Source organism: Notolepis coatsorum (genome assembly GCF_963971535.1).
Source record: "Notolepis coatsorum genome assembly, chromosome: 3".
Lineage (NCBI taxonomy): Eukaryota > Metazoa > Chordata > Actinopteri > Aulopiformes > Paralepididae > Notolepis > Notolepis coatsorum.
The window spans coordinates 84,263,601-84,280,897 of record NC_140167.1 but is presented as its reverse complement, the minus strand read 5'-3'; the positions used below and the strand labels follow the sequence as shown (position 1 = coordinate 84,280,897).

Sequence of the window (17,297 nt, the reverse complement as noted above, 5' to 3'; positions counted from 1 at the left end):
GTATAAATACTAACTGGATAGTTGATGATATAAACATTTAATTATCTGAAATATTCTAAAATCATTAAGTCAGCTATAAGCCATTATCCCTTTGTGTGTGATTATAATTTTCTCACAGTAGTGTGTGTAATATATATATATATATATATATATAAACTAAAAGGAGAAAACCTTCAAAGGAAAGAAGGGACCGCACACTCCACAGGACTCGTTTTTGCTTATTTATTGTTTGCACAACGCGTTTCGCTGTCGCTTCCTCAGGTGCTATGCAGCAGGTGTCATCAATGATCATCATTATGTATAGCATGCTCCACCCCACATCGTAATACATCAAGCCCATTGGCTACTCAATTATCACATTTAATTTGATGATTTTGCAGGATGTAATGCATACAACTCTTAGTATAAAAATGATGCATAGAGACCACATATATACATACTCATTTTTGAAAATTATATAATACAAAATGAGAGAAGTGACAAATCTTAACATATCAAGCCCATTGGCTACTCAATTATCACATTACATTTTATCATTTTGTAGGATACATATCACTTTTATGTATAGAAATGCCTAGATACCACATACATACACACTCATTTTTGAAAATTATATATAATAAAGCAATATGAGAGAAGTGACAAATACCTAGGTCATTAGACCTGATAAATAGTTTAAAACAGACTTAAAACCACACCCATATAGGTTACACAGAACGGATAGTGGTTACAAAAATGGATTCAGCTCGAGGGATTCACAAACCTGGAACGCAAGATGAAAGATGACCTCCAGAAGTTTGAGAGTGAACTTAAAACTCTTAAAAGGAACAAATTCGAACGACATGCTGAGGACTTCAAGAGAGGGACCGTCTACAAGTGGCAACAACCGGCGTGGAAAGAACGACGTCCAGCGGCCTCACGCCAGAGGGAGCGATTCCAACGCAACGACGGGAACCGAGGAAACTACACAACCGAGGAGTCAGATCCTACCCTGACAAGTGACTCGGCGTGGAAAGAACGACGTCCAGCAGCCTCACGCCAGAGGGAGCGATTCCAACGCAACGACGGGAACCGAGGAAACTACACAACCGAGGAGTCTGATCCTGCCCTGTCAAGTGACTCGACCCATTCCCAGGATGCGCGTTTTTTAGACGCACGTCCACGGTACGACTCACGACACAACAACCAACGAAGAGGGACCAGGGGAAGAGGACGAGGCGGGGGAAGAAAAGACATCAACCCGCCATCGGTCGTCACCAGGAGCAGGAGCAACAGGCCGTGATCAACATCTCGGACTGTCCCCTCACACCAGCCCAACAATCGGTATTAGGTAAAGGTCTATCATTTGTTCCAACAAATAAGGTGAATGTCTTTAAATTAAAAGTGGACTGCTACAAATTTTTCAGACTGTTACACCTTAAACACCTTTTTAGAAATACTGATCAGACTATATCTACTAATCCTATGAATAAATTGAAGAAATCATCAACTTATTGTCCCACTAGTACTCTGAATCCTACCTTGGTCACTTTCAGTAAACTAGTTGAGCGAGACATCCAGACATTTGTGAAATCATCAGACAAGACAATCAAGCATCAAAATGTAACTGAGGTTGAAAGAAGAGCTCTAAACGAATTGAGAAAAAATGACAAAATTATTATCAAGCCGGCAGATAAGGGTGGCTCTATTGTAATACAAAATGTCAATGATTACATGTATGAAGCCACACGGCAACTTAGCAATACTGCATTTTATAAGTCTCTTCTTCACAACCCTGTTGAACAGTTAATGACAGACAGAGATAAAATACTAGATGATGCACTTAAAAGTAAGAACATCACAAAAAAACAATACGAGTTCCTAAAAGTTGAATTCCCTGTCACACCTGTTTTTTATCTATTACCTAAAATTCATAAAAAACTGACAAACCCGCCAGGACGCCCCATAGTCTCAGGAAACAATTCTTTATCAGAACCTCTAAGTCAATTTGTAGACTATTTTATCAAAGATATTGTAAAGACATTACCTTCATACCTTGCAGATACTAGGGATGTGTTGAAGTCGTTAAAGACTTCCATCCCACAGAATGCATATCTAGTATCCTTTGATGTAGAAAGTCTTTATACTAATATTCCACATGAGGACGGCCTGGCGGCTATGTCATTTTTTCTGGGTACAAATGATGAAGTCTCCTCTGATTTTTTACTCAGCTTGACGAATTTTATTTTGAAATCTAATTACTTCATGCTTGATGATAAATGGTACATTCAAATCCAGGGTACTGCCATGGGTTCTGCATTTGCACCTAATTACGCCAACCTATTTATGGGCCACTGGGAATCCCAGTTTATCCACAACCAAGATGCCTCGCCCCTCTTGAAAAATGTAATTTTTTGGAAAAGGTACATAGATGACATTCTCATGGTGTTTGTTGGCTCGGAAGATGAGTTATTCCAGTTCAGGGAGTATATCAATGGTACACATCACACTTTAAAATTCACGATGGTACACAGCAGAGAACATATTGATTTCCTAGACTTACGGATATCAGCTGACAATGAGGGAAACCTGAACACTACTATCTTCCGTAAACCAACAGACCGTAATACTATTTTACATGCACAGAGTCATCACCCGAGACGTATGGTAGAGAATATCCCATACGGACAATTCCTGCGCCTTAAACGTATCTGTAGTGATCCCACAGACCTAGAAAGGAAGGCAGATGAAATGAGTAACAGATTTGAAGAGAGGGGATACAAGGCATCAGTGGTGCACACAGCCAGAAATAAGACAAAACATGTACAGAGGGAAACTATTTTGGAATCTGACAAAAGCGACACCCCTGGTAACAGAGTCACATTCGTTTCAGAATATAGTACTTCATCTCAAGTTGTTAAAAACATTATTGACAAACACTGGAACATACTCAAATGTGACCCTCTTTTAAAAAACATTTCTTCATTACCACCAAGATTTTGTTTTAAAAGGGGAAAAAACATAAGGGACGCTGTAGTCAATTCTATGTATAAATCCCCTGTAGTAAGTCACTCTAACTGGCTAACAGAGCTGTGTGGTAACCATCCATGTGGTCGATGTACCCATTGTTCAAACACTATGAAAACAAAAGTTTTCTACCACCCACAGTCTGGGCAGGAATATAAAATAAGGGACCTTATTAATTGCAACACCACTCATGTGATATACATGCTGAAATGCCCTTGTGGTAAGGTCTATGTTGGACAAACAAAACGAAATTTGAAGGTGCGAATAGCAGAACACAAGGCAGCCATTAGGAACAACAATATGGATTATGCCATTGCGAGACACTATAAGGAGAGAGATCATGGTTCCACAGCCTCTCTAAGGTTCATTGGAATCGAAAGAGTCACCCTACCACCGAGGGGCGGTAATATAGTAAAGCTTCTCTTACAAAGGGAAGCGTACTGGATTTTTACTTTGAATTCTGTGGAACCCCATGGTCTAAATGAATCCCTCGAGCTGAATCCATTTTTGTAACCACTATCCGTTCTGTGTAACCTATATGGGTGTGGTTTTAAGTCTGTTTTAAACTATTTATCAGGTCTAATGACCTAGGTATTTGTCACTTCTCTCATATTGCTTTATTATATATAATTTTCAAAAATGAGTCTGTGTATGTATGTGGTATCTAGGCATTTCTATACATAAAAGTGATATGTATCCTACAAAATGATAAAATGTAATGTGATAATTGAGTAGCCAATGGGCTTGATATGTTAAGATTTGTCACTTCTCTCATTTTGTATTATATAATTTTCAAAAATGAGTATGTATATATGTGGTCTCTATGCATCATTTTTATACTAAGAGTTGTATGCATTACATCCTGCAAAATCATCAAATTAAATGTGATAATTGAGTAGCCAATGGGCTTGATGTATTACGATGTGGGGTGGAGCATGCTATACATAATGATGATCATTGATGACACCTGCTGCATAGCACCTGAGGAAGCGACAGCGAAACGCGTTGTGCAAACAATAAATAAGCAAAAACGAGTCCTGTGGAGTGTGCGGTCCCTTCTTTCCTTTGAAGGTTTTCTCCTTTTAGTTTATTTATCTCTCTTGCGCTGACCTGCACCTCCAGTCGGGGTCCAACCAGATGTGCACGAGTCCTATCTAGTTTAATATATATATATATATATATATATATATATATATATATAGTGTGTGTGTGTGTTTGGCTAAAGTGGATAGAAAACACAGTACTGTGCAAAAGTCTTAGGCACCCAAGAGTTTTTATATAAATTGTCTTAGAAATAAATAAAAAAATGTATGTGTCAGTAGACTACTCTTAGTACATTTTCATTTAATTATTTTTTAAAGCATCTTCATGGTTTAATAATGCAAACATATGTTGCAGGGACTTATTATAATCATCATATTGGCGTGACTGTATGCATCAAAGGGTTAAATCAAGCATTTTTAAGTGCTTTAGAGGAAATGTCAAAATATCGCGATATACATCGTGTATCGTGATATGGCCAAAAAATATCGCGATATCGCAGTATCGCCCAGCCCTAAATGAGACCCATTGTGAACTAAATTCCTGCTCTTTTTTTCAGGTCAAATGCATCTGCCCACGTCGCATTAAAGACCTAAACTAACGTTAGCTGCTTACGCTAACTAAGCTAAGCTAACCCTGCTCAGAGGCATAGAGAAAACAGCAGAGTTCCATTAGTGAGGAAATGGGGGGGCTGAGCCTCTCTCCCTCTACGTTCAATGATCTTAAGTAGCAAAACGTTACACTATAAAAACGAACTAGATAGTTGATGATAATAAACATTTAACTTCATTCGTTGAAATATTCTAAAATCATTAAGTCTGCTATAAAACATTCTCCCTTTCTGTGTGTGTGTGCGCGCCGTTCACGTCCCATCTCTGGTCTTTGGAAAGACCAGATGACGTCAGAGGAGTTTGATAGTATTTACTGAGGATGGACAGATAATGTTATTATTTAAACATAAAAAATATAATACATAATAAATGTATACATGATCATGCAACATAAAATAAATTGTTATAGGAACGGTTTGGGAGAGGGAGGTAGGGAGGGGTTTTAGGTTTTGTGTTGCGAGTTCCAAAAAATGGAACTTAAAGTTTAAAGCTCAATATATCAAAACGTGGCACTTTACAGTGAAGAGGAGGTATATTTGTATTAAAAACAATAGATTGTTTTTCATTTAAATTAAAAGAGCTCAAAAATAAAAATATCAAAGGATATTTCCGTTGCCTTTTTTGAGTTCTAAATCTAAATGTTACTGATTGTGTTAAATGGGCATACGATAGTCTCATATCGATTGCAGGCACCTGAATCGAATCGTATCGTATCGTGGCAGACTTTGGGATATCGGCAAATAAATATCGTATCGTTGTCCAAAGAATCTATATCGTATCGTGATGAAACAGGTGATTCCCACCCCTAGTATGAATATGAACCTAAAACTCTTCATATTTGTGTATCCGATTAAAGCACTACTTCCAGCCCAGGGCCTACAGCTGTGGAAGGAAAGGGCACTGATCTGGATTGAGCCTATAATGATCTAGTCCACAGGAAGTTTAGAGGCACATGTAGGAGCGCTGGATTAACACATTCCACTGTCCACTGGCTCTAAACAGATGTTTATTTAGCTCGCTGAGGAAAGCCTGCTCTGGATCAGCCAAACGCACCTTAAAAGGCCACTTCAACGGATTGTTTTACCTGAATCCCATCATTATGTCACAAGGACATGCGATAGTTGGGACATAAAACATACCAACGCGTTCTGTGTCTGGAGAACTCGGCTACATCTGATCAGCCAAACAGATTCTGGATCAGTCAAACTGACCTTTATCTTATCTCTCCTAACTCCTCAGGAGCAGTGAGGTATGATTTGATATCCGCCAAACAGAACATGGATCAGCCAGACAGACCTTCAACTTATGTCTGCTAACTCCTCGGGAGCGACTACAATAATGACATGAATAGAAATGCACTCATACTGGAAGCAATGCAGTCGTATGTTGGATCTGAGAGGCTGGTTCTCAGCGGCAGGTCAGAGGGAACAGAGTGAGCAAGGATGAAAGAATGTCATAACCTCCTGATAATAACAGCAGCAGTAATAGTAGTAGCAGTTAGTAATAGCAATAGTAGTAGCAATAGTATTAGCAGTAAATAGCAATAGTAGTAGGTAGTAGCAATAGTAGTAGTAGCAATAGTAGTAGTAGTAGCAGTAATAATAGCAATAGTAGTAGCAATAGTAGTAGCAGTAGTAGTAGCAATAGTAGTAGCAATAGTAGTAGCAATAGTAGTAGCGGTAGTACTAAGTAGCAGTAGCAATAGTAGTAGCAATAGTAGTAGCAGTATCAGCAGTAGTAGCAGTAGTAGTAGCAGTAGCAATAGTAGTAGTAGTAGCAGCAGTAGTAGTAGCAATAGTTAGTAGTAGCAATAGTTAGTACTAGTAGCAGTAGTAGTAGCAATAGTAGTAGTAGCAGCAGTAGTAGTAGTAGCAGCAGTAGTAGCAGTAGTAGTACCAGTAGTAGTACCAGTAGTTAAGGGTTAAGTGATCATTATATGATTTTCTGTACCCGCAAAAAGCTAAAACAGAAGGCCGGCTGTCACAAAACAGTCACATCTAGAGACCTCAAAACTTACTCTAGAGAGGCCTTTAACCTAGAACTGGGGAGCTTGGACTGGTCAGATGAGCTCAGTGGTACACAGGTTGAAGAAACATGGCTTGGATTCAAAACCAAATTCACAGCAATACTCAACAACATGGCACCGATAAGAACCACCAGGGTTAAAAATCGCGCTGAGGCATGGATGCACACTGAAATACTGGCCGCTATGAAAACCAGAGACAAAAAATGCTCTGAACTTCATAAAAGTCAGACAAAGCTTTCCAAAAGCTCAAACAGTGAACTCCAAGCCCACGTGGTTGAACTAAAAATCCAAAGAAACAGACTAAGAAATGACGTAAACATCATGATCAGAACCGCAAAAAGAAATTTCATCAACGACAAAACGGAGGAAAACAAAAACAAACCCTGCGAACTTTGGAAATTACTCAATAATCAACTAGGCTGCAGTAAAAAACTTAAAACCAGATTCTCAAACATAAACATAAAGACGGACAACACGCTCATCACAGACAAGCTGGATGTAGCCAATTACTTAAACATCTTCTTCACAAACATAGCCACAACACTGGTAAACAAACTACCCTCCCACTCAGGGCATTATGGGGTAGAACACATAGTAGCATACTACAAAAACCTAGGGGTCCACAAAGACGACTTCAAACTTGAAATGGTAACAACCGATGAGGTACTCAAAAAATTGAGCGCCCTCCAACCTAACAAGGCCACTGGCCATGACAACATCCCCTCCAAATTCCTCAGAGACGCAGCAGCCGCCATCACCCCAGTCATCACACACATAATAAACCTCTCTATAAGACAGGGGCACGTCCCCAAGGACTTCAAAATTGCGAGAGTGACCCCTCTACACAAAAAGGGCAGCAAATTAGACCCAGGCAACTACCGCCCTGTTTCTATTCTTACCTCCATCTCGAAAGTCATGGAGAAAATAGTCTACGAACAGGTCGAAAAGTACCTGGCAGAAAAAAACCTAATCTACGAATTCCAATCTGGCTTCAGAACGTCCCACTCCACTGACACATGCCTCCTCTATTTGAACGACCACATCAAACAAGAGGTGGACGCTGGCAAATACTGCGGCATGGTCATGCTGGACCTACAAAAGGCCTTCGACACTGTCAATCACTCCATTCTAATGGACAAACTAAAAGCAATTGGTTTTGATAGCCTATCAGTGAGCTGGATGCAATCCTACCTGGAGGGGAGAGAACAGATGGTAGAGGTAAACGGTACTCTATCCCCCCCCCTCACAGTGAGCTGTGGTGTTCCACAAGGAAGCATACTAGGACCGCTACTCTTCCTAATTTATGCAAATGACATGTCGTCAGCCTGTGACTGCAACTTGTTCCTGTTTGCGGACGACTCAGCCCTGCTGGTCTCTGACAAGAACAAATTGCAGGTTGAAAAAACCCTCAGCACGGAACTAGGCAAAATCTGCATATGGCTCGCTGATAACAAACTATCATTACACATGGGCAAAACAGAGTCCATTCTCTTCGGTTCAAATAACAAACTCAGCAAGACCGACGGTTTCTCAGTTACAGTGGGTGACAATATTGTCACAAGGAAAGACGAAATTACCTACCTGGGTTCCATCCTAGAGGCAAATCTTTCCTGTGACAAAATGGCATCCAATGTAATAAAAAAAGTCAACCAACGAACTAGATTCTTGTACCGGATCTCCTCTCTGGTAAACAAGAATACCCTGAAGACTCTGGCAGGAGCACTCATTCAAGGGTACTATGACTATGCGTGCACCTCATGGTACCAAAGCACCTCAAAGGCGCTTAAAACAAAATTACAAACATCACAAAACAAACTGGTCAGACTACTACTTGACCTGAACCCCAGAACCCACCTCACCCCTGCCCACTTTGCCAACCTAGGATGGCTTAGAGTAGACGACAGAGTACAGCAACTTGCAATGGGCCTGGTCTACAAGATACACTATACGACCGGGGTGCCCATGTACATGTCAAAATACTTCCCAAAGGTCAGTGAATACCACAACCACTACACCAGAGGAAGCTCAACAAATCATGTTAAACCCAGATTCGGCTCAAACAAGGGACTAAACACGTTCCGCAATTATGCCACAACAATGTGGAACGCCCTACCCAAAGCTGTAAAGGAATGTGAATCCCTGCCCACATTCAAAACCGCCCTTAAAGAGCACCTACGGGAGGCTGCAATTCGAAACTGGCCACCGTAAATGCCCAAAACCCCCACCACCTCCTAATAGACAGTCTCCTCCCCACCGCATGTATATATTCCCTCCCCGCCGTATGTATATTTCCCTCCCACCCACCCACCCCCTCCTAATGTACAGTCCCCTCCCCATCATATGTATATACTCTGTCAGGATCTAGGGGTAACAGTACTGTATATTTGAATACCGCCTATGTCACAAATGTATCAGTACTAAATACCTATATGTCCCTATGCCATAAATGTCATGTATGTTGTGTATGTCATAATTGTCTATATGAATTGAAAATGGGGGACCCTGATGGAAACAAGACAAACGTCTTTCTCAGGTCTGCATCCCCTTAACAATTGTATGTATTGAGCCGTACTGTATTGTACCCATTCTGCAATCTGTTAAATAAAGTTTTCATTCATTCATTCATTCATTCATTCATTCATTCATTCATTCAGTCCTGAACGTGCTGGTAATATGTCTTAAGTGGCTGAAACGGTCGCAGAAATTATATGATCTGATATCTGCTTGGAGAATGGCATTGTCTTAAACTCCAAAGCGCGTTCCCGTTCAGCTCATTTGCATACAAAACAACGCCTCGATATCTCCTTATAAGGCAACTGGTGACGCAGCTGTGTGAAATGGAATGGCGGAAGTGCTTTGCGAACCGCGTGATTACGAAACCTAGCGTCAGTCAGTGCCAATCAGAGAGCGTCTCCGAGAAATGCGGCTAGGTTTCGTAATCACGCTTGCGCCCATCAAAACTAGATTAGATTAATGTATTGGCATCATATACAGCTCGCGGTACACACCTGCCGCAGCGCGCGTGCACACACACACACACGCGCAGTACTGTATATGAATGAATTAATGACATAATATATATAGCCTACGGCGGGCGTAATGAATGAACGCAGTATGGCTTATTATTCCATAATTAAGCCCATAGACTACTGTTCATTCGTAGGCGCACACAAGACTTGTTATGGAATATTAATGCATTATTTATTTATCCACTGTCATTTCAGTGTTGGTGTATAGGCTAGGTTATATAGTGTATTTCAATATAAGTTTAATTGATTAATGATATATTCGAAGGAATGCAGGTTTATAGTTATATCAACCCCCTCCAATGTACAGTAAATGACCAAGTATGGTTTTGTCAATATTCCAATGTACAGTTTTGCTTGTACAGTGTAAGTCTATCCCCCACCCACCCCTCCTACCCAACCTCCTCCAACAGTTTCTACGTCAAATGTACTCTCTTTTCTGGACTCTTTTTGTATCACAAACAGTACTGTATTTGCAAATCTGGTATGTCATAAATGTATAGATGTAGCAGTACTGTCTATCTGTATGTCATTATGATGAATTGAAAATGGGGGACCCTGATGTAAACAAGACGAAAGTCTTTCTCTGGTCTGCATCCCCTTGTGTGTATTGAGCTGTACTGTATTGTACCCATTCTGCAATCTGTTAATAAAATGCTCAATCAATCAATCAACCCTTTGTCAAGAGATTACTTCCATCTGGGGGGTAGAGGAGCAGATTAAACATCATAGCCAGGTTTGATGGGTGTAACTAAGTGGTGGGGCTTTTGTTGACAGGTTTAGTGTATGACATCCTGATGTATCCTGATGGACACACAGCAGCCCAGCCATTTAAACCAACAACAAACAAGGCAAGCTAACGTTAGCCACCAGCTTGTCTCTCACACCCCATCCAGAGAGGTGTTGACACAAAGCCAGTCCATTTCATTGTATATAATTAGAAAACTGTGAATACTATAACATGTCCACATATCCATCTTAATTACACGTGCATTACACTATCCCTCCTCCCCCCGTGGGCTAGTAGTGAGACAAAGCAGACAGCAGGCTCCTCCAGCTGGTGGTGGTTAGTACCAGAGACTGGGTGGGTCTCTGCTCAGAGCATCAGTTTGATATGTGTCTCCCTGCTCCTGGGCCGGGCGGCTAGCTAGCTCGGAGCTAGGCGGAGCTATCTGGCCTCTTTTGGGAAAAAAACATTCCATTGCAAGATAGAAGAAGAGAAAGACGTCGCCTGGAAAAGGAGACGCGGCCGATGTCCGTCTGAGGTTTACGTGTGTGTGTCCGACTCCTTACCTGCTGATTTTCTGTGCAAAGGCACGGCGTTCAGCCATGGCTGCTGCTGCTGTGGACCGTTGGTTGGTGACGTGCTGCTTGTTGTTGGTTAGAATCCCAGGCAGCAGGCAGCAGCGCGAGCCTCTCTCTCCTCACCGCTCCTGGAACCAGTACCGTAAAGGACAGAAATGAGCGCACGGGAACACACCCATATTCCCAAAATAGAATTAGAATTTGATTTTTTTTTTTATTATTAGATTAGATTAGATTGAAATGCACAGCACGAGTAAAGTACAACGAAAATAAGTTTGGCATGTTTGGCAAGTTTGGTATGTCATAAATGTCTAGCAGTACTGTCTCTATCTGTATGTCATGTATGTGAATGAATGAATGAAAACTTTATTTAACAGATTGCAGAATGGGTACAATACAGTACGGCTCAATACACACAATTGTTAAGGGGATGCAGACCAGAGAAGGACGTGTGTCTTGTTTACATCAGGGTCCCCCATTTTCAATTCATATTGACATTTATGACATGCTCAACATACATGACATTTATGGCATAGGGACATACAGGTATTTAGCACTGATACATTTGTGACATATACGGTATTCAAATATACAGTACTGTTACCCATAGATCCTGACAGAGTATATACATATGATGGGGAGGGGACTGTACATTAGGAGGGGGTGGGTGGGTGGGAGAGAAATATACATACGGTGGTGAGGAGACTGTACATTTGGAGGAGGTGGGTGGGTGGGAGAGAAATATACATACGGCGGGGAGAGAATATATACATGTGGTGGGGAGGAGACTGTCTATTAGGAGGGGGTGGGGTGTTTGGACATTTACAGTGGCCAGTTTAGAATTGCAGCCTCCCGTAGGTGCTCTTTAAGAGCGGTTTTGAATGTGGGTAGTGATTCACATTCCTTTACGGCTGTGGGTAGGGCATTCCACATTGATGTGGCATAATTGCGAAACGTGTTTAGTCCCTTGTTTGAGCCGAATCTGGGTTTAACATGATTTGTTGAGCTTCCTCGTCATAATTATTATGATGAATTGAAAATGGGGGACCCTGATGTAAACAAGACGAAAGTCTTTCTCTTGTCTGCCTCCCAATTGTGTGTATTGAGTGTACTGTATTGTACCCATTCTGCAATCTGTTAATAAAAATGTCAATCAATCAATCAATGGCATCCAAACAAAGTGCAAATGTAACAGTAGAGTGCAATAGTAATATACAATGTACTACAGATGATTAGTAGATTAGAGTAAGAGTTTGAGACTGAGATATTGCACATGGTAGGCTAAGTATTTCAAGTATTGCATAGAATAATTAATACATTTTTTACAGTAAGGTCAAGCAGTAGTCTGATCAGTTTGTTTTGTGATGTTTGTAATTTTGTTTTTAGCGCCTTTGAGGTGCTTTGGTACCATGAGGTGCAAGCATAGTCATAGTACCCTTGAATGAGTGCTCCTGCCAGAATCTTCAGGGTATTCTTGTTTACCAGAGAGGAGATCCGGTACAAGAATCTAGTTCGTTGGTTGACTTTTTTTATTACATTGGATGCCATTTTGTCACAGGAAAGATTTGCCTCAGCGGCTGGGTGGCGCAGCGGACATTGCGCTCGTCACCAACGCAAGAGACACCGGGTTCGAATCCGGCTGTCGGCGTTGCCTCCGGCTTGGGCCGGCCGTCATACTAACTCAATTGGCAGAGTTAGCGGGTGGGAAGTCGAAGGGTGGTAGTCTGGTCGTTGTGAACAGCGACTCCTACAGGTCGGTTGGGGCGCCTGCACAGCAAAGTCAGGAAAAAATGGCGGGGGCAGTGTGAGCCTCCTACATGTTACTCCTCGCCAAATGAGAGTCCGCGCTGGCAGGTGAAAAGATGTGACAGGCTGCCTCCACATGTATCGGAGGGGACATGTGATGCAAGGCTTCTATCTTCCCTACAACCGGCCAGGGGGGGCATATGCGAGCAACGATCAGGACAGGGGAGGGAGAATTGGCAAGAGAGGTAAATTGGGATGGGGAGAAAAAAAATCACAGAAAAAAGTAGACAAAAAAGGAAAGATTTGCCTCTAGGATGGAACCTAGGTATGTAATTTAATCTTTCCTTGTGACAATATTGTCACCCACTGTAACAGAGAAGCCGTCGGTCTTGCTGAGTTTGTTATTTGAGCTGAAGAGAATGGACTCTGTTTTACCCAGGTGTAATGATAGTTTGTTATCAGTGAACCAGGTGCAGATTCTGCCTAGTTCAGAGCTGAGGGTTTTTTCAACCTGTAACTTGTTCTTGTCAGAGACCAGCAGGGCTGAGTCGTCTGCGAACAGGAACAAGTTGCAGTCACAAGCTAACGACATGTCATTTGCATAAATTAGGAACAGTAGCGGTCCTAGTATGCTTCCTTGTGGAACACCACAGCTCACTGGGAGGGGGGAGGGGTAGAGTATACTGTTTACCTCCACCATCTGTTCTCTACCCTCCAGGTAGGATTGCATCCAGCTCACGTAACGCTTTAACTAAGCCAGAACACAGGGGGGGAGGAGCCGGCATCATGGAATAAGGTCGCACCTGCTCCCTAAACTTTTACAAACCCACACTTTATCACCCACTGGTCTTTTTATTTTAAAAAATGCGTTGATGATTTCGACAGATTAGCTTCCCGTAACACTAATCACCAGCAAATACATTTTAATTATATTCATAGGACGTATCTCACACCTATAGGAAACTGTGCGCAATGGGGTTGGTGGCCGACTCTCTGTGCACTTGTATCTATCAGTTAAATTGCATATTTACACACACACACACACACACACACACACACACACACACACACACACACACACACACACACACACACACACACACACACACACACACACACACACACACACACACACACACACACACACACATTTATCTATATATTTATAGTAGACTGTTCTATTATATAATGTATTATTCTATATTATACTTCTATATACTATACTATATAATTGTGTTATTTTAATTGTATTATACTATAACTAAATCATACTATGTATACTACACTATATTAGGCCTATATTGGTATACAGTATTATACAATATTTTAATATATTATTATTCTATGTTAAGCTGCTATATACTATATTACTATATTACTATACTCCTACTAGCCTATACTGTAATGCTATGCTATATTATCCTGTTGTGCTAAACTGCAATACTATACTAAACTGTGCTATACTGTCTATATATCTTCTCTTTGTACAACTTGATGTGAGAATTCTGTTCATGGACCTCAACACCACCATCCCTTCCAAACTCATGGTGGTGGTGCATTGAATTTGTCACCGACCTGGCCCTCAACACCAAGAAAACCAAGGAGCTCATCGTGGACTTCAGACTTCAGAAAGACGAGAGCTGGTGCGGACGCCCCAGTCCACATCAATGAGACGGAGGTTGAGCGTGTCTCCAGCTTCAATTTCCTGGGAGTACACATCTCTGATGACTTCTCTTGGAACCTCAACACCTCAGCACTGGTCAAGAAGGCTCACCGGCGCCTCTTTTTCCTGAGGAGACTGAGGAAAGCCCACCTGTCTCCTCAGATGCTGGTGAACTCTTACTGGCGCGCCATAGAAAGCATACTCGCCAACTGCATCACAGTCTGGTACGGCAACTGCACTGCCTCGGACCACAAAGCACTGCAGAGGGTGGTGGAAACCGCCCAACTCATCACCGGTACATCACTCCCTGCAATTGAGTCTATCCATCACAAACGGTGTCTGATGAAGGACACCTCTCATTCCATGGACTCTATGTAATGTAATGCTGTATATACCGTATATATATATATTCTTACCGTATATATATCTATCCACACCCGTCTGTACTTACCTGCACATAATCATTTTTACATATCTGTAGATACTATATCTATATCTGTACATATCCCTTACCTACTCATACTACACTGTTGGCCAGTATGACTTACTAAGATAAGATAAGATAAGATAATATATTCCTTTATTGATCCCCTTGGGGAAATTCAGGCATCATAGCAGCATGGGGGAGGGGGGAGGGGAGGTACAGGTAGTAGAAGACATGGTACAGGTCATAGAATTATAGTACAGTGGAGAAGTAAAAAATAAAAATAGAATAAAAAGGCAGTGTAAACAATATAACAATATAATTAATTCTGGACATGCGCATATGGGAAACAAGCTGCAAGATGAGGGTATGTATGCCCTCTCAGTTATATTTGCCCTACAATAAATATAGTTACAATATATAATCTAATAATCCAATCATCTAAATCGAATCTAATATGTAATCTAAAAATGCTAAATGCTAAAATGCTAAATGCTAAATATATGCTCTGATGAAGTATACAGTATACACATAAGGTGCGGTATGCATAAGGTAAGTATATATTGTCCTTTTAGGTGGGAGTCAGCTACACTCCTAGTAGTTGGATGTCTGGCAGCAGTCCCTGCCCAGTGCCCACTGTTGTGGAGCCTGATGGCCGCTGGTATGAAGGACTGGCCGAGGCGGTTAGTTGAGTGTCGGGGGGGTATGAGTCTGTGACTGAACATGCTTCTTATCTTGACTAGCTCGTCGTAGAGGGGGTGGTAGGGATTCTCCAGGATAGCAGCCAGCTTCCTTCTCATCCCTCTCTCTGCCACCACCTCTAGTCTGACGAGCTCGACTCCCACCACGGAGCTAGCCTTCCTCACCAGCTTGTTCTGTTTGTTGGTGTCCCTCGAGTTGATGTAGCCCCCCAGCATGCCACAGCATAGAAGTGGACGCTGGCCACTACAGACTGGTAGAATGACGGCAGCAGTCTATTGCAAATGTTGAAGGACCTGAGTCTCCTCAGGAAGAACAGCCTGCTCTGTCCCTTCCTGTAGAGGGCCTCTGTGTTGTCCGACCAGTCCAGTTTATTGTTCAGGTGTACCCCAAGGAACTTGACTCCACCACCTCCACCTCATCCCCTCGGATGGTGATGGGAATCGGGGGGGCCTCTTCTACTACCATACCATAGTGTCTTTATACCTGTATCACTATACTATATGTAGCCTAGCCTATATATATTGCAATTCTGTACATACATCTGATTAGCAGTATTACTCAGTAGTACTAATTTATATGTAACGGTTGTGACATCGTTGTCACCTTAAACTTCGATGCCCCGAGGGGGTTTCGAACCCTGGTCTCCCACGCCGCGGGCAACAGCACAGACCGCTATACCAAGAAGTGAACTCACTGCTTTGTAACGTGTTTATGTGTCTTTTGAGGATGAGAGTGAGTTTAACCCATAGCACCGCTACTCACCCCAGTCACTTCACAACATCTGAAGTCCTTCGTGACGGCGCCTCGTGGTACCATCCGTTACATATATATTTTATACCCAGTTTAATCACCTGCACATTGTAATATTACTATTGCACTTTACTGTTACATTTGCACTCTGATTGGATGCCAAACTTATTTTCGTTGTACTGTACTTGTGCTGAATTATGACGATACATATTTGAACCTAATCTAAACTAATGGTTACATGTTGGAAGAAAGATAGGCCTATACAAATATTCCATGCAAGGCCTCTATATTGAAGACAAGCCGGGGGGGGGGGTACTTTATTTTCAGAAGTCAAAGTTGGCAGGTATGGTGATGTTGGATGGTGTCGATTGTAAATTAATAAAGTAGTAGTTTATTCTATCATATTGTTTCTATGATCACGTAGACCAAATAATATCAGTGTAGTTGTAGTAGACAGATCAGAAGTCAGACTGAAATAGTTCAGATAGTTTTATTTCCCATGGTATTTATATATAATAAACTGTCTGCGGTATGTACAATAAGTAAATAACATAAGTACAAATAGCCAGGTATAAGTACATTACAATAAGTACACATTAGACAAGTTATAAAAATAAGTACACATTAGACAAGTTTAGCCTGATTGATGTTCGGTTGTTGAAACCCACAGATATTCAGATATGCACCCAAGTGTAATTAAATAGTGCTATTTAAACCTGGGAAATGACACAATATGAAATGAAAATGGGGGACCCTGATGTAAACAAGACAAACGTCTTTCTCTGGTCTGCATCCCCTTAACAATTGTGTGTATTGAGCCGTACTGTATTGTACCCATTCTGCAATCTGTTAAATAAAGTTTTCATTCATTCATCCATTCATTCATTCATTCACACCGGGTACACAGGGAGGTAATGCATAGTGTAGATGCGCCTCGGGCTTTTTTTGCACGCCTTGTTCACAGCCTTTTTTGAGTGCGCTTTGTCACATCACACAG

General features: G+C 41.5%; 1 protein-coding gene across 4 annotated transcripts in view; it reads right to left on the bottom strand.

Moving 5' to 3' along the window:
- dock7 (dedicator of cytokinesis 7) overlaps nucleotides 1–11,092 on the bottom strand; it is a 303,680-nt gene extending 292,588 nt beyond the window's left edge. For all 4 annotated transcript variants that reach the window (XM_084309449.1, XM_084309450.1, XM_084309451.1 and 1 more), the window contains exon 1: nucleotides 11,004–11,092. In XM_084309449.1, the coding sequence (XP_084165575.1) occupies nucleotides 11,004–11,041 (38 nt within the window). In that variant the 5' untranslated portion in view covers nucleotides 11,042–11,092. The remainder of the gene's footprint in view (nucleotides 1–11,003) is intronic.
- Nucleotides 11,093–17,297: the final 6,205 nt, after the last annotated feature.